At 40.1% G+C, this 22,204-nt stretch overlaps 1 protein-coding gene across 1 annotated transcript in view; it reads left to right on the forward strand.

Annotated features, from left to right (window-relative positions):
- LGI1 (leucine rich glioma inactivated 1) overlaps positions 1-20,873 on the forward strand; it is a 37,409-nt gene extending 16,536 nt beyond the window's left edge. Inside the window, exons 3-8 of the mRNA XM_045878452.1 lie at positions 1,964-2,035; positions 2,137-2,208; positions 13,620-13,691; positions 16,477-16,646; positions 16,926-17,090; positions 19,684-20,873. Of these exons, the coding sequence (XP_045734408.1) occupies positions 1,964-2,035; positions 2,137-2,208; positions 13,620-13,691; positions 16,477-16,646; positions 16,926-17,090; positions 19,684-20,519 (1,387 nt within the window). The 3' untranslated portion in view covers positions 20,520-20,873. The remainder of the gene's footprint in view (positions 1-1,963; positions 2,036-2,136; positions 2,209-13,619; positions 13,692-16,476; positions 16,647-16,925; positions 17,091-19,683) is intronic.
- The last annotated feature ends 1,331 nt before the right edge of the window (positions 20,874-22,204 follow it).

The following is a 22,204-nucleotide window of genomic DNA, read 5'->3' on the forward strand; positions in this document are numbered from 1 at the left end:
TTTTGCCTTATTCTATTCTCTCCATCCTTGATACTGCCTATATGGAATGAAACAAAAATCTGGAACCTAAAGAAGGCTTTGGATGTTAGCTTACTTTGGGAGTAAAGCTGAGCAATCTTGTTGCTTTCTAGAACCAGGAAGTAAAAAGAAACAATTGCCAAAGTTAGACTGAAATCATAAACCTTTGAATTCGTTTTAATAATTACAAGCATCTAATATGTATCATTATTCAATAGTGGTGACTTTTCAGAGCCTAGTGAATGATTTGAGTGTGATGGAGGAGGGACAGAGAATCCAACATCACTCCAGGATTGATAGCTTAAGAAGAAATGGAACAGATCATCTAGTTTTATTTGTCTAATTCATGTTTTCCCCCATTTTTATGGAAAATGTCAAGCATACATAAAAGTAGAGATAATAGTAAAATTCACTTCCATGTACCCATCTTTTACCTTCAAAGACTATCGATCATGCTCAATTCATCTCTAACCCACTGCTTTCCTTCCTCTGACTATTCTAAAGCAATCCCGGGGGCGCCTGGGTGGCTCAGTTGGTTAAGCGACTGCCTTCGGCTCAGGTCATGATCCTGGAGTCCTGGGATCGAGTCCCACATCGGGCTCCCTGCTCAGCAGGGGGTCTGCTTCTCCCTCTGCCCTCTTCCCTCTCGTGCTCTCTGTCTCTCATTCTCTCTCTCTCAAATAAATAAATAAAATCTTAAAAAAAATAAAAATAAAGCAATCCTGGTTGTCAGATAAGTTATTCATAAACGCTCAAAAAGTGAGGTCTCTTAGTTTTAATCTGTTTAGTTAACAGGCACAGAGAGGTGAAGTCAGCAAGCTAGTTAGTGGCAATTATTTTTAATCCCTAGACTTCAAAAGTAAGTCAAAAGACTACTAACAGAATATTGGACTTTACATAGTGCAGTTAAATGGTATGTGTGAAATATGAGCTGTCAAATTATGTCAAGCATCTGGTCTGGTCTGTGACCATGGTCACATTTTGGATAATAGTTATAAGTGGAATAAGAGGTTCCCCACACAAGAACCGTAATATGTAGACTGAACATCACTTGAACCCAATATAAATTTGTCATCAGTACATTTAAAACCTTATTTTTAGCTTGCGTCAACACTTTAATGAATTTCATAAATTAATACTCACTCTAAAAAAAAAATAAATAATTTGTATTTGTATTATTTGGCCTACAACCACCTCTTTTAAATCTCCTGTTCAGAAACTGGCAACTCTTCCAAATTGTTCAATAGGATGTTGGGACTGATGGTTGATGTTCTTTTTCATCAGTAATTTCAAAACAAAATTCTTGTGGATTTTGAAATTGCAAATAAATGTGTCCAAGTGAAACTGTTCTTTTCAACTAGTTAGTAATGAAATGGGTCTAATACCGTTCCTAAGTTTCATTGTTTCCCATCTTCACCCTGTTCTATTTTCTAAGAAGGTTAGTTGATGTTCATTGAGCCAGTGTCAATGGCTTATCTACTTTGAGATATCAAAGCATGACTAGGCTTTAATGGAGCTGCTTTTCCAGAGTTTCCGGGCTTCCCACCCTGAGGCACCATTATTTGAGCTGATGAGAATGTTCCAGAAGTTTCTAGAGCAAGAGGGAAAGACTGTTAGTGTCTTTGTTGTGATAATGTGCAAAATGTTGCTTTGACTGCTTTGACTGTTATACTTGTCCAGTTTTATCTCAAAATGTTACCCAAGGCATGTGACATCCACCACTGTGAGAAGTGGGGCATAAAGCCTCTCTCAATGAATATTTGATGAGGGGATAATGGGGGGGCGGGGAAGCTGCAAAAATTACCTAAATAAATAACACTGTAAAAGGCAGATGTTCAGACACTTTTTCATACACAAATTTCACTTGTTTCTCTAAGAGATAACAGCAGCAAAGATTGACAGTCTGTCAGGTTAACCATTTTCATTGTGTACTTTTTCTGGGCAGATTATTCACATCGAACTCCTTTGATGTGATCAGTGATGATGCTTTTATTGGTCTTCCACATCTAGAGTATTTGTAAGTAAAGAAACTTTTTTTTTTTTTTGACATGATAATTCAGGACAAGTGCTCTCAGGTTCCTACAGCTGTCTGACAACAAATATTATAACCTATTGCAGATTCATAGAAAACAACAACATCAAGTCCATTTCAAGACATACTTTCCGGGGACTAAAGTCTTTAATTCACCTGTAAGTATGAATGTTGCTATTACTTTTTAAGCTTACTAATGGACAATGCAGTTTGATAACCTGTGGTTCAAACACCCACTTCTTGGGTAGTCCGTGGAAACTTAAGAAACCCAAATGATTTCTCCCCATGTACATGTGCCATATCTCCCTCTCATCAGTCAATGTGGGTTCAGAAAACTGATTGCTATTAATATGATTAGCCTAATCCAACAATAATTAGGAAAACAATCTAATGCAGGGAAACTGTGTGACTGAAATAATTTTTTTATTATCTACATCATTACTCACTTCATGGATAATTATGGTTTGACTATATAGCTTAATTTGATACGTGCTGTTTTTCTTTTTCTGTGTAAGCCCTGACTTTATATACATTTAAACATATACTATAACCACCAGCAATGTCTACACAGTACATGAACAATTTGTTTGTAAATGAAATACTCATTCAATGGGTGACTTATAGCTATAGTCATAGTTCTTCACGGTAGACAATTTTGTCTCCTGGGGAACATTCATCAATATCTAGAGACAATTTGGTTGTCAGAACTCAGGGCTGTAACTGATATCTGGTGGGTAGAGGGCAGCAATGATCCTAAACACCCTACAATACACAGAACAGCCTCCACAACAAAGAAATATCCAGCTTAAAATGGCATAGTGCTGAGGTTGGGAAGTCTTGAAAAACATGAACCAAATAACTTATTTCTCCTAGCCTCTCTTGCCCCCTAAACACATACACACACACACACACACACACACACATGTATTTTGAAGGAGGCTAGAGGGCATGGGAAGAAAAGGTACTAACATTTATTAAGTGCCTACTATTATGTCAGTCAATTTGCTTTACATGGATTTTTATTTAATCCTCTCAACAATCCTGCCAGATAGGCACAATAATCCCCATTTTAGAAATGAGAAAACAGAGACCTGGAGGGGATATGTGACTAGTGAGCTGAATAGTTATGGGATTATAACATCAATTCAGTAGTTGAACTGCAATGGCTATTCATCCATTCAAGACTATTTTTCAAGTGCCTAATATGTGTCTCATTAGTGTTAAGACAAAGATGCAGGAGATCCCAGTGTCATTCTGTCAACTTTAATGTGTTCCCTCACAATACCTCACTGTCAGCTCTGTTCTAAGCCCCAGGATGCAGCAGGGAACAAGGCAGACAAAAATACTTGCCTTTGGAGTCTACATTCTAGTGTGTCCACAGGGTCATAATGCTTCCTCTCACCAAACCTTGTCTCAACTGCTGTTTGGATTTGCAGTAAGGGGCACTGATGGCCAGATGTATTACACACAAATCATTAGACCCTTCAAGTCTTCTGTAAAAAGTCGTTATAATAAAAAACATTTGCTTTGCTGTGCTACATATCAATCCTGTAATGTGATACAGAAATAGCTGTGTATGGTATACATGTTATGCCATTTTATCACAGAGCCAAACACTACCAAACATCATTGTTTAGAAAATAATAAAAAACAGAAACAAATATATGGAAGGAGAAATAGAAGTCATGACCTCAACTTGAGAGGTGCTTAATTCACATAAATCCCATTCAACAGAGCTTTTGTCTGATGTTCAGCATAATCAAGGACTGAAGGAAGGATGTAAGATCCACGTGTCCTCTCTGGGAACTCATGACATAAGCCTTGCTATTCCCATTGGTTCACTCAAGTGTATCTTCTCTCCAGTCTAAAGGACTACCTGACCCAGAAGGAAGGAAGGATGGATGGATGGAAGGGAAGGGAAAAGGATGGGTGGAAGGGTTAATGAAGGGAGAGACGGAGAAAGGGAGAAAAGAAGGGGAAGAGAAAACAGAAGGAAAGAGGGGAGAGATGGGGAGCAAAGGGAGAAAGAAAAAAAATCTATACAACACCCTAATGAAGAACATCTATTTTATTTGACTAGAGCCTGTTAGGTCCATTAAATGAAATGGGAATTGAAATTTGGGTCTTAAGGAAGCCTCTTATAAAAAGGGGACACTGGTATAACATGTGTTTAGCATCCAGACATTTTCAAGCTCAAGGGAACACCAAAGTCAGTCTTCAAAGAGAGCAGCATGAATCTTAATGGTCAGACAGTGAAAGGAAAGTTTAACCTCTCTGATCAGGTGCTAGAGGTGGGAAGGTGTTATGAGGGAACAGGTTAAAGTTGACTGAGTGAATATGACCCTTAGGTCTCTTGCATCTCTATCTAACACTTAGGTTGACTCATATGGCATTGCCAATATTAGACTATTTTTGATCTACAAAAATGCAATGCCATATGACTCATCCTAAATAGTCTCTAGGAAGTGCCACACAAAGATGAATAAGATCCAGTTCCAACCTGGAAGAGCTCAGTCTGGCAAGAGGAATTAGACAAACAAATATTTTCTCACTGAGTGCCTTTGTCCCCAAGTTATTATGCTGTTCTGCAAGATGTACTTCCTTCCTTCCTTCCTTCCTTTCCTTCCTTCTTTCTTTCCTCCCTTCCTTCCTTCCTTCCTTCCTTTCTTCCTTCCCTCCTTCCTTCCTTCCTTCCTTCCTTCCTTCTTTCCTCCCTTCCTTCCTTCCTTTCTTTCCTTCCTTCCTTCCTTTTTCCTTCCTTCCTTCCTTCCTTTCCTTCCCTCCTTCCTTCCTTCCTTCCTTCCTTCCTTCCTTCCTTCCTTCCTTCCTTCCTTCCTTCCTTCCTTCCTCCCTTCTTTCCTTTCTCCTTTCCTTTCTTTCTTTCAAGGAGAGATGGGTAGGGAGGATTTGAAACCCAAATGTCCCTCTGACTGCTCAGTACATCAAGTTAATTTTCCATTGTTTACCACCTATAAATAAATCTGACATTTGTTTGAGCCATTAGTTTCCTTTTTAAGATTTTAGGCTTTAAAGTGTACTTTCCTCTACCTCAGACCAACTCTTCCCAACCAAAGGCAAACACTGAATCAGTGAGGAGTTATCATCTGACCCTCTAAATTGTGTATACCGGTGGAAGAGTTTACAAAGCTCTTTCAGATTCTTGACCTCATTATAGTCTCCTGGTGACCTTACAAAAGAGGGTATAGCACTGCCCCTGTTGACAGATGAGAATGTGGAGGTGCACCCTGCATTTAAGCTGCTCCCCAGCTGATAAGGTAAAGGCAGAAGTTTCCTGGGGTCTTTAATGAGATGTCTCATGCCCTGCCCACCACATCAGTTATAGCAGGGACAGAAAGCTTTGATTGAGCTGCTTGGATCCTTCCACAGGACATCGTCTGAGGCGCAAATATGACTGGGGAAGAAGGAGAAGATCCTGAAGACAGGGCCCTAGCCTCACTCTTAGTCTCCAAATGCAAATAGTTGGAATGAGACATATACCTTCAGATCCAACTGGTTTCCACTCTGGCCTAACATCGAAGCTGCCTCAATGGACCTACCTGAGCATTTATACAGATTCAGTTAGTCCCCAAGGAAGCAACAAACTTATCTCACTTTCTTATACATCTATCTCAGGAGACCTAACTTCTAAAGAGAGATTTATAGACAACTTAAAAGTTACTATGTATACCCCCTCCCCTTCAAGCTAGCTTTCAGAAAAGGGAGAATTCCTTACATTTCTGTCCTTACAATGCCAGTCAAATCCTGGGACCCTCTATTTATTACTTTATTCTGAATTACTGTCCCAATGTTATACGTGTTTAACTTTAATGTTTGAATAGTTTATATATTTCAACAAGGTTTGAATTTTTCTGCTGACTGTGTATTACTTTTGAAATCAGGGTGAAAATGCATTAAAAATAGTTTATGGCCAATGATGACAGAAATCTCTAAACATTAGGTATTAGTTTCTGTTAACATCCATGAGCCTTTTTGGTAATGATTTCATATGTGTCACTGTGACTAAGGCCCGGTAGAGACAGGACTGTTGGCATGCATGTATAAAAATATTTGGGGAAAACTGTCATCAATCTATACGTGTTGCAGAGCACCTGCTGGTTGCTCAACATTGGGGGGTACAAAAAATGCATATAGCAGTCCCCAAACTCAGGGTGCCTGCGTGTCCCCAGTCAGGCAGGCAGATGTCTTCATTTCAGCCTTCACGATGACATACATGTAAAGAGGCAGTGCAGGGTAGTGGCTGAGGGTGACCTCTGCCACCAGACTGCCGAGGTCCAAAGCCTGAGCAGCTGTGGGATACCAGGAGGTCACTTAGCTTCACTGTGCCTCAAATTTCGATTGTGTAAAATGGGAGTGATAACAATAATCTGTAAAAGCAGGGACAGGAGATAAGGAAGTGCTTAGGAGTACCTAGCTCCTAAGGTTGTCATAAGATCAAATGAGTTCATCTATGCAAAGTGCTTAGAGCCTGGTATGCAGGAAACACCGTTATCGAGGAATAAACTAAAACTCCCTGCCTAACCTCTCTTGGTCCTGGATCAGGATTTCAAGTGCTATGGTGTTTTTATCCCTTTTAAAGATTCTGTATGAAGTTAAAATAACTGCACTCGAAGCACTGCAAATTCCATGAGACACCAACTCAAGTGGCGAAGCTGCACTGCAGGGAGGCTAGGAGCACCCCAGATGGCTGTGGGCGCTGCTTTCTTAGCAGCAGAGCCCAGCGGCACCGAAACAAACTTGCTGTCGAAGCCAGTGTGGTCTGCCTCAGAGAGGAGACTTTCCAGTAGGTTCCATAGTCATCATCAGAGGTTTTCCCAGGTAAACCAGGAAGACACCAAAGTGGAGGGAATGGTCGTCCCCTCTCTTGGGAAGGACAGACTGTCTGTCCTTGGGAATGCTTGACCCTACTCAGCTGGTTTCAAGACAACTAGATGTTCGATTGGGCAGTGTCCTGGTGTCTTAAAGAATGTTCCTTAGGCAGGCTCTGAATCAGGACTAGGGAACGGTGCTTAGTGGAAGGCACACTTTAAAGAGCCTCCACATTGTTTTGGAATGATTGCCATGGGGAGGTGATGAGGAGGGAGGGCACCTTGTGAGCAGCAGGTCCCTGTGATGTGGGTGGCATAGGGCAGTTCACAGGCTTTGCACTTTCTTCCTAACTCAGTGTCTTGGTACAAGGGGCCTAAGAGAAGCAACCTCTACTCTTTTTTTTGTCTAGATTGCTGCCTTTCCTCTCCTCCACTCCAGCCTGCCCCATTCATTCATTCCTTTCAAAGTATCTACTGAGGGCTTACTTTTGCCAGGCACTAGGAATATGGTGGTAAGAAGAGCCTCCTTCCAGAACGCTCTACAGAATCAACCTAGAAAAAATTAACATGGATGAAATATGTCCTCAAACCTTTCCTCATCTCAGGGCGCCTGGGTGGCTCAGTCGGTTAAGCGTCTGCCTTCAGCTCAGGTCATGATCGCAGGGTCCTGGGATGGAGCTCCACATTGGGCTCCCTGCTCAGTGGGGAACCTGCTCTCCCTCTCCCTCTGCTGCTTCCCCTGCTTGTGCTCTCTTTCTCTCTCTCTGTCAAATAAATGAATAAAATCTTAAAAAAAAAAAAAAACCTTTCCTCGCCTCATCTTCACTCCTCCTGATCAGTTCTATCTGCTCCCCACCCCCTGGACATTCCAGTGCACCCCTACTCCCTATAAAAACCTGTAGTCAAACTCACTGACTCTAAACTACATGGCTTAAAGTGTTGTCTCTCCTAATATTATTAAAGATGAAGCCATAGCCTTTCATGGTGAAAAATATAAAGATGTGATTTAAGATCTGGAATAGCACTTGCAGATAATTCTGACCAAGTGATCGTTCACTTTGTAGAAAAGAAAACAACCACAGCTCAAACCCAGATATGTCATTTCCAGACCATGTCATTTCCACCCCGCTCTGCTGCCCAATCCAAGGAGCCCTGGTGAGGATGGACAGGCAAGGGGTTGGCTTGGACAGTCACCAGAATTTTCTTCAGTCATACCACACACAACGTCTTTTCCTGACCACTCATGGCCACGTCCAACTCCTTGCCTCTCTCTCTCCATCAGTCTTCTAATGTGTCTTCCTCTTCTTCCTAGTAATACTTGTATTTAGTTTAAAAATCCAGCACTAGGGCACCTGGGTGGCTCAGTCGTTAAGCATCTGCCTTCGGCTCAGGTCATGGTACCAGGGTCCTGGGATTGAGCCCCACATAGGGCTCCCTGCTCAGCGGGAAGCCTGCTTCTTCCTCTCCCACTCCCCCTGCTTGTGTTCCCTTACTCACTGTGTCTCTCTCTGCCAAATAAAAAAATAAAATCTTAAAAAAAAATAAAAATCCAGCACTGATTTGACCCTTGCCCACCTAGCAGACTTTCGAAGAGGAAAGAGGTCCCCCACACCAATTCAGGCTCACGCTCTTTCAAGCCATCTCACTCTGGACCAGAAAGAAGAAGGGGGAGAAGAAGGTCTCTAGACCTTCAGGACCAGTAGCATGTCTCTCTGGAATCTCTTGCTTTCCACACAAATATCCCTCATGAGATGAACTCTGTAGTAATGACTGAAAGAAAATATGACAAAAATCTTAATAGTGATTACTTCTGCCAGGATGATTATTTCATCCTTCAAAAAAATAATTTTTACACTTTCCAAATTTTCTTGATGAAATAATAAGTATTATTACATATATATGTATATATGTGTGTATATATCAGAAAATATATATTCCAGTGACATATATATCACTATTTATTTATATATATATAAAGTTTATTTATATATATATATATCAGTAAAAGATGGGACACTTAAAAATACCAAGGCATAAAGTTCTGTCTACTCAGAGAGGCAAAAAGAATAGATGACCTCAGCCTCCAGAATTGAGCATTTAAAAGTGCTTAGGTATTAAATATCACTGGTTTTGACAACAACAAAGAAACAGATTAGTTTTGTAGTCTTGATTATCTGACATAAGGCTTAAATATTCACCTGCAGATGCCAAATTTTTCCCTGGAATCCATTTCAAAAGTGTGTATATAAAAAATATTAGTAGTTGTGTGTGTTAATTTTCACCCAAAAATGAAATTGGTATTCTTTGTTCAGTTTTGCAGATGGAGAGACAGAAACCAATACCCCCCAAATGACCACACTGTACTCAGTGATGCTGGGGATGAGAGTAACGGCCATTTTACAAAAGATACAGAACGTATTTCAACCAGAGCATCTATTAGGGGAAAGGGAATAATAACATGAAGCTGTTAGTCTGTGACGCTGGGGGGATGATGGAGGAAAAGGAGAAACTGAGAAAACTGAATGAATTCGATTTTCCATTTTGCTCTCCAATAGCAAGACTCAGTGCAGAGATGGAATCTGAAGAATCAAACGATCCTAACGTCAAGCCTAAAAACCTTAACCCTAACCCATGAAATGCTGTCTCAACATCTCTAGCTGTTTAACCTAACAGGCAGCAGATCCTCACCCTTTTCACCTAAGGACCAAATGCTGAGGAAGCTTCAGGGAGCATCAGGGACTTGTTACTGTTTCTTCCTGGCAGCCCTGGCGCAGAGCCCTCCGGAGCCCTCTCACCCCTACTCCACCCCCACAGAAATTTCCCACGGAGATGCCCATGATGATTTTTGAAGCTCCAGGCCCTCCTCAAAGCTGGGTTTCAGCTGGTGTCAGGAACCCAGAGGGATGGCTCCCAACCTGGATTGACTGCATTCCTAAATTTCCCCAGATGACGAGGGCCTGGAGCCATGCGGTCATCTTTTTTTTTTTTTTTTTTTTTTTTAATGATTGTATTCTTTCTAAGGCAGAACTGTTGCAAGAATTCTTTTTTTTTTTTTTTTTTTTTAAGATTTTATTTATTTGAGAGAGAGAGAGAGAGAGACAGCATGAGAGGGGAGAGGGTCAGAGGGAGAAGCAGGCTCCCCACCGAGCCGGGAGCCCCACGCAGGACTCGATCCCGGGACTCCAGGATCATGACCTGAGCCGAAGGCAGTCGCTTAACCGACTGAGCCACCCAGGCGCCCCCATGTGGTCATCTTGTGAGAAAAATGGGAGCTCCATCCTGAAACCCATCTCGTGCAAGAGCTAACATCATCTGACCACTCAGACCCCCTTGTGCTGACCCTGATAGTTACACTCTGGTGAGCCCGGTAACTTCGGGACTTGATGAATGAAGTAAAATAATTGATTTAGAATCACTAAATCTTCACTGGACAGAACCATTCCATACACAAATACTAAGCAATGGGGTCTTTTTAAAACCTCAACTTTATTCTTTGTTTCTTCTGAACTTAAAATAACAATACATGCTTGATGATAAAAACTCTCACAATCCAGATGTTTATATAGCAAAAGTAAAAGATTCCAAATGTAAAAAAATTATATCTCCTTCCAGACCTTTCTTCATGCATTGTTAGCCATGTATCCTCCTTCCCCAAGTGGGATTACCCTCTACATCCTATTCTCCAATTTCTTTTTTTTTTCTTTCGGGCATCATTTCTTGCCGAATCATAGAGATCTACCTCATGTTTTAAAATCTCCTGCAAAGTATTCCATGTTAAGTATAAACCATCATTTATTTACACAATCCCTTATTAATGAACATGTAGGTTGTTTCCAATTCTTTTCTACTATAGATAATGCTAGATTAAATATCTTTCCCCAGTTGTGCAGTGGGTCTCAAAATAATTCCAGCTCTCTTCACTTAGTAAATTGGTAAATACTCTTAACTGGCCAGCTAATTAATGTGTGGAGGCATTTCATCGTTCTCTTCTTAACTTTGCAGATTTTGCTGATCTCCTATGTGCCCTAATGCATCCTTCACCGTTGACCCATCAGCCCGCACTGGAAGGCTACTTTATATCAGGACCCCGTTACATTTGTTTTGCAGAATAATGCCCAGGCTTTATCAGCATTGTTTTCCTAAGACATTCTCTGCTCCAGTCCCTGCTGCCTGCTTTCTTCTTACACAAGTGTAAACCCTGTCACTGAGGCCTCCCAAAGACTTTAGGGAAGCTGTCTGAACTCCACTTAATGGGACTCGGAAGGCTTCCTCTCCTTTCTGGGTCTTACTTCCTCTTGGTTCTGCCTCTTTTATGAGTCCAGGCAGACTTCTCATGCCTACTCCTCACCAAACCTAGGCGTGAAGCTCCATCCTATCTTTTTCAGAAACAGTCCACTGTGAGTCAGTATTTCACTGAATTTTGGCAGTGAAACAGGAAAACGAGTAACACTGAGTGCAGTAAATCCAGCCACCATTTCTGCCTCTGGCACCCCTCACGCCACTCTGCCTCCCCCTCCCGCTGGTCCCCAGAGTGAGAGCCTCCCTGTTACAAGAAGTCCTCAAAAGGCATAAAGCCTCATTTTACAGCCCAAGAAGGTCAGCCTGCCTTCATCGGCTCCAGCCCCCAACTCTGTTGACTTAAAAGTCCTCCATCTTCTCATGGAAAAATGATGTCTCTTTACCCCAAGAGCCTTGTCGCTCCAAGTCTGTGTCTTAACAGCCGCTTCTGTGGTTGGCCTTCACCTTGGGTATGTGAGGTCTAGAGCTCTATCCTTTGGCCAGGAAGTGGAACTACCAGATTTGCTCATTGTTTAAAAGAACAGCCTTGGAAAAAAGAATAATAATAAAAGAACTGCCTTGGGCAGCAATGCAAACATGGTCCCTCTTCCTGGGCAACCCTGGTGGCAGTAGTAATTCACGACTTGACTGTTTCTTCATTTCACGTCCGCTGTCCTATGACCCAGCCTCCTCCAACCTTGTGCCCTGCAACCAGTTGCAGTTTGTTTCATCCACTTAGAAGTTCACATGAGAACTTTAAGACACATGGTGCCAGAAAATAAATTGAGACACATAACTTGGGAGTGACTCAGGACTAGACCAAGACACCAGGAAGTCTCTTCATTCAACCACTAGGCAGAAAGGTGAATTATAGACACATTCTCTTGAAAAGTCTTCTTTAGCAACATTTTATTAATCCTAATACCACTACAGTCGTAGTGGTTCTTTCATATGGCCAGTTTTCTAAATGTTATTTCTTAGGCAAGCCCTTCTCCTTCTTTTCCCCTCCCCCTCCTCCTTGCTGCCCTTTATTGAGAATAGACCAGAAGCCAGGTACCATCCCGAGTTATCTCATTTACTTTTTGTCTTGTGACATGAGGTATTATTACCCATCCCCCCACCTAAAAAAAAAATGAAAAAATTGAGTCCTGAAGAAGATTCAGAATTAAAGTCACACAGCCAGGAACTAGTGGAGTCAGGACTCAAACAAAGCTCAGAATGGCCCAAAGCTGTGCCCTTCTTTACATAATGGACCGTCATTGAGACGGGAACATTCTGATTCAGTTCCCGTTCTTAGTTCCAAGGTTCATTGAAGTTTTCCAAACTAGTCGCAATTTCTAAAACTCAGGAAAACAACATAATTAACTGAAAAATAGGTTTTAAAAGTCTTGAATGTTTGCACTTGAGAAATCTCATATTAATTAGAGCAGGTAGAAGAAGAGTTTTGAGAGTCTTTTAAATGGAATTTGAGAGAATTTTCAAGGACTTTGGAGGCCAACAACATAAGTTCTTTTTGTTTTGGTTTAGTTTTTAAATTTTTTGTGGAAAAAATTTCATAAGTATATAATAGATAGGTGTGTAATCACACAATGCTGATTAAAAATAGAAAATTATCAGTACCTACATCCCTTGCTACTACTTGTTACGTCCACATTTCTGCAGTATGGACACATTTCCCTTTTCTTGATATCATCAGGACTACTCCTTACTCATTAGCTTTGATTAGAATTATTCCAGTGATTCATGAAAGAAAAAAGAGAAAGAGAAAGAGAAAGAGAAAACAGTTCCTGTGACAATAAGAACTGGAAGAGAAGGAAAGGAGATGATTAAAGAGGATGGATGGATGGATGGGTATTTGTGAGAAAGCTGTTTTCTGAGGTCAAATGAATGGAACTTAAAAGAAAAGAAAAATAGAAAAAGGGAGTATATGCTTTGAAAAGAAGAAAGGATGTGCTGGCAGGGGGATAGGCTATAAGGTCCCCCAACTCTAGAGCTATTGGCACTATCAGTTGGGGGTTTGGCCACTGTCTGGAGCAAGTGAGAAGGAGAGAGGGAGGAGCAGGGGCAGGCTGAGTGTGAGGGGAAATGGGCACTGTCACCCATTTAGTTAGTCATTATTTGGGACACATGCCCTAGACTGAATGTCTAAGAGTATGAATCTCATATTCCATTCTACATAGAAAGATCAATGCCCAATATCATTTTTTGCTGGTTTGTTAGTTTCTTTTTTGCCATGGTACATAAGTGCCATAAATACTGAGTGAGCATTGAAGCAAAGAGACCAAGAATTGAAAGTGTGATAGCGGGAATCTGAGTAGTATCTTAGAAGAAGAAATAAAAAAGGTACTGCAAGTAATTTAGTGTAGTCAGGAAAGAATAAAAGGGATTTATAATTAAGTTTTATCATAAAATGCATCTATTTAGTTTATGATTACAGTTTACATCGCTCTTTTTTTTTTTTCCAGGAGCCTCGCAAACAACAATCTCCAGACACTCCCAAAAGATATTTTCAAAGGCCTGGATTCTTTAACAAATGTGTAAGAGGACCTAAGAAATCACTGATTAATTAATTTGCAATAGTTAACAAAGAAACTTGGTATTGATGTTTAGAATTTGTAATTGGCTTTAAAATTAAATAAGAATTTTACAATTTAAATTTTAAATTGGCTTAAATTTTAAATTTACTTGAACTAATGTTTGAGTCTTCTATAGTGAAGACTCAGTATATATATTCTATATTCTGAATATATAATGCCCAGGCATTCCTTGGGGCAAAGTGTGTATCCTATGGGAGGGAGTGTTGATAAGGGACTTTGAGGGGGTGGGAAGAGGAGGCCCAGAGTGAAATTTCAAGATGCCTTTTTTCTCACGAGGTCCAGGAAATGGGGCTACAAAGGAAAAACTTAAAGGAGTCTGGGAAACTGACAGAGTACAGATGAAAGGTTACACCCATGGGTTGGTCAGTCAACAGAGAAATGGAGCAGGAAGTGGGGGAAGGGAGGCAAGTTTGCCTTTTCTCTCCTTAGACTGAACAACAACTCTAGGCTTAATCCCCAGGAATTTGGCTTAAGCCCCAGGAAGGGAATGAACTTAATTATTTTTGACCCTTTGTCAAACAAAAGAGCTTTCAAACTTTGACTTTTAAGCCTCAGAGTGAAAGATCTTTGTAAGGAATTTGTATATTTTGCTGTAAGCAAAGCAAGTAATATATGCCTAACTCTCTCAAAAGCAATTTAGCTTCATTAAGTGCCTTCCAGACATTAGAAAGGTATTTAAATGGTCATAAGGTAGATACAGGAACAAATGAAAGGATATATGAAAACAAAATGTTTCTTATCAATTCAGGTACTTTGCTATAGAATATATATTCAAAACAACTTTTCTCCAATAACAAAAGATCTGAGTCAAGTATTTTCTCCTAAACCTAGTATTTAACTTCAAATCAGTAAGCTAATGAAAAACTTTCTTTGTTCCTTGTGGTATTTCCCCAGCCCCTCCTCAATGCCTATTACCCCAAGTCCTGAATGATGGTTTATTTCCAAGAGAGTGCAGGAAGCAGGACACTTCCAAGAGAGTCTCGGACAGACCACAGTTAGCTGTTCTGGTTTACAATCACCCAGAAAAGTTGACACTCATTATTTGGGGTCAGAATATTCTTGGGAGATGAAGTCAGCCCTGGGATGTCTTGGAAGTTAGATGATATACCATGGCCGACTTGGGGATACAGCTTATTCGGGCATCATCTTCTGGCTCATCCTTGTGTCAGCATGAGCAAAAACCAAAACAACAACAACAAAACCCACTTGAAATTGGCTCAGTCTCTAAGGAAATTCCATAATGGGTTTGGCCTCTTGGGCCTACCCTAATACACCCAAATCAAGAATTATCTAAGAACAAGGATCCTTGACAGCTTGTCTTTTAGAGGATTTCTTGGTTTTCTTGAATGTATCCCCCAAAAAGCATTTTTAAAGCTTCAACATTTAAAAATTATCCGTGTGCTGTGTGAGACTAGGCAATACCTATCTTGGGAATTCTGTGTGACCAAGAAGGGTTTTAGGAAGGAGCTGGAATTTCTGAACAGAAGCAATGCAAATAAACAGAAAACCTGGTGAGTTGGGATCATGTGTGGAAATTTAAATGATCCATGCTGTATAGTTTATTACAGACATGAGCTGCTGGATGTCTGAGTTAACTCTGCTGTGTCAGTCATTTCCTATTAAAATTGAATTTGTAGACCACGGAATAGGATCAGGATGAATTACATCTCTGAGGAAGAACAAAAGCAAATAGCTGATTTAATTAAATATGACATAATAAGCACTATATTCTATCCTCTAGACCTGCACTCCAATACAGTAGCCACACATGTGGTCACCAAGCAGTGTTCTAAGTGTAACTAAGGAACAAAGTTTTAAATTTTTACTTAATTTTTAGAAAATTAAGTAGCAAACTAAGTTAAATTGAAAAACTGATTCTCAGTTCGGTTATTGCAAAACTTAATTATGTTTGGAACAACTTGGATGTGCGAGACTATTTTTTTCCAACTATAAATTTTATGAAATCTAAATACAGATCGCATACTTCTGATGAAAATTTAGCATCCAAATTGAGTTATGCTCTAAGTGTAAAATACACACTAGACTCCAAAGATGTAATATTTTTTAAAAATGTAAAATACCTCATTAATAATGTTTGTTGGCTACACAGCTAAATGATAATATTTGTGTGAGATATTAAATAAAATATATTATTTTAAAATAAATAAATTATTTTAAATCAAGTATATTATTAAAATTAATGTCACCTATTTCTTGTTACTTTTTTTAGAAATACAGAAAATTTAGAAAAAAAATTAGAGATTTTATTTATTTGAGAGAGAGAGAGAGAGAGAGAATGAGTGGGAGCTGAGGGAGAGGGAGAAGCAGGCTCCCTGCTGAGCAGGCATCCCCACACTGGCTTGATCCTAGGACCCTGGGATCATGACCTGAGTTGAAGGCAGACGCTTAATGGACTGAGCCACCCAGGTGCCCCTAGAAAATTTTAAATTACATATGTAGTTCACACTATATTTCTATGGACAGCACAGCTCTAGACAGAGCTGCCTTTGATCCAAGAGGGAATAACTTATGAGATTCTATTCAAGGGTGCACTGCGGGAACTCTCTGAACTCAAAGTGAATGGTCAGTCAGGTTCAAGGTAGATTATGGGGCATGATGTAAAGCCGGGTAAAGGCATTCTGCGTATGTTAATTGCTGAGGTAGAGATCATACATGCGTAGGTAGGACCCTCATATAGCAAAATCAACTGAAGTTTGTCTTTCAGGGACCTGAGAGGGAATTCATTTAATTGTGACTGTAAACTGAAGTGGCTAGTGGAATGGCTGGGCCACACCAATGCAACTGTTGAAGACATCTACTGCGAAGGCCCCCCAGAATACAAGAAGCGCAAAATCAATAGTCTCTCACCCAAGGATTTTGATTGCATCATTACAGGTAATGTATTCCAAGTCATTCCACCTCATAAAGCTAACTTAAGGGCTACATGTTGTGTGTGTGCAGGAATTGATATTTTTTATATCTTTAAAAACCAAATGACCAATTTTAATTTTTAAAATATGATAAAGCATTAAAACTTTGTGGGTTTAAAAGCAAAGTAAAATGATCATTTTACTGTTTCTCTTAAATAAATGTATCTCTTAAGGACATTTGAGATCTAGCCAAGGAACGAGGCATTAATACATGGTTATTCATCATCATTTCCTGTTTTTGCAGAATTTGCAAAGTCTCAAGACCTGCCTTATCAATCACTGTCCATAGATACTTTTTCTTATATGAATGATGAGTATGTAGTCATTGCTCAGCCTTTTACTGGAAAGTGCATTTTCCTTGAATGGGACCATGTAGAAAAGACCTTCCGAAATTATGACAACATTACAGGTATGAAAAGCCTGATTGTATTTTGAATAGAAAGTTAAGCAGGTTCGACCAAGGGCAACAGAAAAAGACAACTGGTATAGGGGGATCGTTGGGCATGCTAGAGTCCTTTAATCCCCAGCTGTACCATTTACTAAATGACTGGGGATTGTTCCCTAAACCTTAATTTCCTGACTTGTAAGTGGGAATAATAATACCTAACTCACGGGGTTGTTGTAAGATAATGTATTCATAAGATAATATGATCACATATTCAAGAAACTTAGCATAGAACCAAGCATAGTAAATGCCAAATAAAAGGTAGATTATTTTTCTTCGAAAGAAAAATACTGGACTAGGAATCATGAGTTTTAATCTAGGTTCTGCCACAAACTAGATGGGTGAGCCACTCATCCTCACTGGGCCTTCCCTTTTTCTTAACTATAAAATAAAGATGTTATTTTAGATCAATGAGTCTCAACCTCTGTTGTACAAACGTGACCCCCTCAAAATGTTAATGTACTCCTGTGACAAAAAGGGATTTTGGTCCAATAAATCTGTGAACCATATCTCCCTCTTGGAGATTCATAATAATTATGCATTAGAGGCCCTGAGAAGTCTAGCAGTGAGGAAGCCTCTTTCCAGTGTTTTGTGCATTTAATTTGACCTTGGAAACCACTTTTCTTCCATGAAAACTTTTACTTAGGTGACCTATTAAATTTTGTTCTCATTTCAACAACTTTATAGTTTTTAAGTAAGTTAGAATATGGGGCTCCCTCTAAAATGTTTCCATCAGCTTTAGCTTCTAATACCTTTAAATCTGCTCCTGAGAACATTCAAACCTCCCTGTAAAAGAGTTCCCTTCTTGGGTGGGAAGGGTCATAATTAGATTGTGTTGGTGGCCGCCAGCCCCATTGTTTACAGGATTGAGACAAGTCTGGGGCTTGCTCGAGACTGAGGTGCCCAGATGAAGGGATCTTCTCCAAACTGAGGTCCTCCCAGAAACCTCCTTCTTTCTCAAGGAAGAAGGTCATGCTTCCCTTTTTCCCAAAGCCCCCTCAATTTTCCAATGAACTGCAGCAGCTTTGTGCAGTTTAAACCAGGTTCTTCTTACCTGTGTATGTCCATCAGTTATTCTAGATGAATCTTAAGATGAATACTTGAAAGAGAAATGAATCACATATATGCATACTTTCAGAAGACATCATCTCATCTAAGATGACAAATATATGCCCAGTATACTGTCACTATGACTTCCTTTACGCCAGAAAGACATCACTAATCAATGTCAATGCTCTTGCTTACAGAGTGCAGACCCGACTACAGAATCCTCAACACAGTTTTTCAGGCAGTTTCCCAATCAGTCAGTTGATCAGTATTGATACATAGTTGAAATCTAGTGGCCATTCCTGATCTAGGTCAAATCCTCATTGTACAGAAGGGAAAACTGAATTTCAGAGAAGTTAAGTGATTTTTCCCAAAGTCACACAATCAGTTGAGTCCTGAAAAGGGTCACAAATAGAATAATCTCACCTATTAGTAGAAAGAGTTGATGCAGAACTTACTGCCTTGGAGCTTCTAAAGTTAGAAAAGGCTTGGGGCCCAGATTTGCCCTGCTCTCTTTGGATTTCCTAGAGCCAAGCTGCCTCTAGTCCATATTTACTGATAAATGATATTTACATTTATTGATACCAAAAAGATACTGAGCAAGGATACTGATCCATATTGTTCTCTAAGATTTCTCAAAATAACTTTTAGGAGTATCACCTATGGCTGTACCCCTCTTTCATTTTTCTCAAGGATTTCTCTTCCTTGTCTTCTCTCTTGCCACCAGTGACCTAAAGCTTCAGAAAAATGACAAGTGACATCTCTCTCCTTTCCTAGAGGAAAATCACCTATTTTTAGAGCAAGAAGCCATTCACACTAGGAACAAACCAATTTCTGGTAGAACCATGGGCTACCATGGGCTACCCAGATGACTGCTCAAGACTTTGTAGCGTGGTTCTAGAAACTTGTGGGATCCCACCCAAGTCAGAAGCCCTGGAATAGCTCACCTCCCCACAGGTTGGGTTAAAAGCATAGAGACGCTGGTAGACCTGAGTTTGAATCCCAACTCTGCCTTCTCCTAACAGCACTGAATCTCTCTGAGTTCAGTCTGCTCATCTGCAAAAGGGAAGATAATAATATTTATCTCATAAGATTTTTGGGAATTTTTAATGAGATGATTTGACAAAGCACATAGTTGGTGATCAATAAATGGAAGTTTTCACTAGAATTACTATAATTAACTCATGAGGTGTCAGGGAAAGCAATGCTTTCTTTCTGCAAGAAGTGAGAGGAGAAAACTCAAGCTGTAGCTGTGTGTCCTGAATGTCTAGTGCAGGTTGGATGTGACTTGACAACTCAGTTGTTGGTAACAAGGCCTTGTGAGGCACAAAGGCACAGAACTTCAGGATCCTGCTGCCATTGGGCCTTGGAGATTGGCCTTGCCTATTCAACCAAGGAAATCTCTTATTCCAGGCTGATTTTGGTGGAAGTTGTATGGCCTCAGGCTGCATGTTTACATGCTGCAAAAGAGGATGGCCATCCAACTAATCTCTCATTTGTCTTTTCCCAGGCACGTCCACTGTAGTGTGCAAGCCTATAGTCATTGAAACTCAGCTCTATGTTATTGTGGCCCAGCTGTTTGGCGGCTCTCACATCTATAAGCGAGACAGTTTTGCAAATAAATTTATAAAAATCCAGGATATTGAAATTCTCAAAATCCGAAAACCCAATGACATTGAAACATTCAAGATTGAAAACAACTGGTACTTTGTTGTTGCTGACAGTTCAAAAGCTGGTTTTACTACCATTTATAAATGGAATGGAAATGGATTCTACTCCCATCAATCCTTACACGCGTGGTACAGGGACACTGATGTGGAATATCTAGAAATAGCCAGAACACCTCAGACACTCAGAACGCCTCATTTAATCCTGTCTAGTAGTTCCCAGCGTCCTGTAATTTATCAGTGGAACAAAGCAACACAATTATTCACTAACCAAACTGACATCCCTAACATGGAGGATGTATATGCCGTTAAGCACTTCTCAGTGAAAGGTGACGTGTACATTTGCTTGACAAGATTCATTGGTGATTCCAAAGTAATGAAATGGGGAGGTTCCTCATTTCAGGATATTCAGAGGATGCCATCACGAGGATCCATGGTGTTCCAGCCTCTTCAGATAAATAACTACCAATATGCAATTCTTGGAAGTGATTATTCCTTTACGCAAGTGTATAACTGGGATGCAGAGAAAGCCAAATTTGTGAAATTTCAGGAATTAAATGTTCAGGCACCAAGATCATTCACGCATGTGTCCATTAATAAGCGTAATTTTCTTTTTGCTTCCAGTTTTAAGGGAAATACACAGATATACAAACATGTCATAGTTGACTTAAGCGCATGAGACACCAAATTCTTTGGCTGCCATCAGAAACTTTCTACAGTACATGATCCGGATGAACTCAATGCATGATGACTCTTCTTATCACACTTGCAAATGAATGCCTTTCAAACATTGAGACTGCTAGAACCAAGCACTACCAGTATCTCCATCCTTAACTGTCCAGTCCAGTGATGTAGGAAGTGACCTTTTATAAGACAAAATTGAATTGTGTGACTGTTCTTTGCAGTGAAGATGTGTAAATAAGTGTTTAATGGTATCTGTTACTCCAAAAAGAATTATTAATATGTACTTTTCCATTTATTTATTCATGTGTTCAGAAACAACTGCCAAATAAAATGTTTACATTTTCTTTCATATCCCAAAGGTAATTATTTACAGTTGTTTTATTCTTGGTGACGGTACATTGAGGAAATAGTTTTATACAATAGGGTTATGTTTAGATGAAGAGCTTATGGTGTGAATAAGGAGTGAAGATGAAACACTGATATTCATTACCCAAGATTTAGGAACAAGTTTATCAACTGATTTGGAACATTCAAGGGTGTTTCCAAAGGTCATGCTTTTAAGAACATTTTGTGGTAAAATGGTGACAAACTTAAAGCAGGGTAGAGAAATTTGCTTATTTCAAGAAGACTGATTTGAAATAAATAGTAAGACCCATCCTTTTCCTGACAGCTCTAGCTAAAAAAATTCTTCAAAAAACTTATAAAAGAAGAAAAAGTCAAGATTTTCAATTTTAAAAAGGCTATTTAGGGACTTTCTAAGTGTCTGACCCTAGAATCATCTGAGAGCTAATTGAAATTGTAACCTTATAGTACTTGCCTCAGATTCACCCAATATGTAGGCCTCTTGACCTGATCACTTCTAGACATCAGTTTGGATGTTACTGACATGCTGCAGAGTGCCCAGGAGGCTCATATTTGATTTTCCAAATTCCTACTCCTGGATCACATGGTTTGTTAGCACCTAGCACAGTGCCTATGGTAGGCTAGGCCCTCAAAAACTGCTTTAGAAGACGCATGTGTGTCCTCCTGTTATAATAATAAACTTCCTAAGTCCCTTTGATCTAATCAGTCCTATTTATTGAGTACCTATTAAGAACGGGGTATTGTTCCTGTGGTGTTGGGGAGGAGAATTGAGGAGGAATAGGGCATGGCCCTTGCCCTCTGGAGCCTTAGACTAATTGGAGGGTTAAGACACAGAAACCTACAGGGGCGCCTGGGTGGCTCAGTCTTAAACGGCTGCCTTCGGCTCAGGTCATGATCCCAGGGTCCTGGGATCGAGCCCCACATCAGGCTCCCTGCTCCGCGGGAAGCCTGCTTCTCCCTCTTCCACTCCCCCTGCTTGTGTTCCCTCTCTCGCTGTGTCTCTCTCTGTCAAATAAATAAAATCTTTAAAAAAAAAAAAAAGACACAGAAACCTACAGAGTAAGCCGTAAGTGCCAATCATCATCTGAACATTCTGATTATAAAGATCCCAGGAGTATCGAAGATGAGTTCCTGGAGGAAGTGGTCCCTGTTTTAACTTAAAGGGGAGATATGGTTTCAAAAGGGGATCACGGCATAGAAGATATTCCTGGCATGAACTGGTTCTGTGTGAATCAGAGCTTCCTCCAGCTTATTGCTCCCCACGCTCCTTTGCCAAATGAATGGGTAGGAGGAAGAGGGCAGACATCAACCCCTCTG

Source organism: Mirounga angustirostris, unplaced genomic scaffold (genome assembly GCF_029215605.1).
Source record: "Mirounga angustirostris isolate CCGP_5_RB_7025 unplaced genomic scaffold, mMirAng1.0.hap1 SCAF_6, whole genome shotgun sequence".
NCBI lineage: Eukaryota > Metazoa > Chordata > Mammalia > Carnivora > Phocidae > Mirounga > Mirounga angustirostris.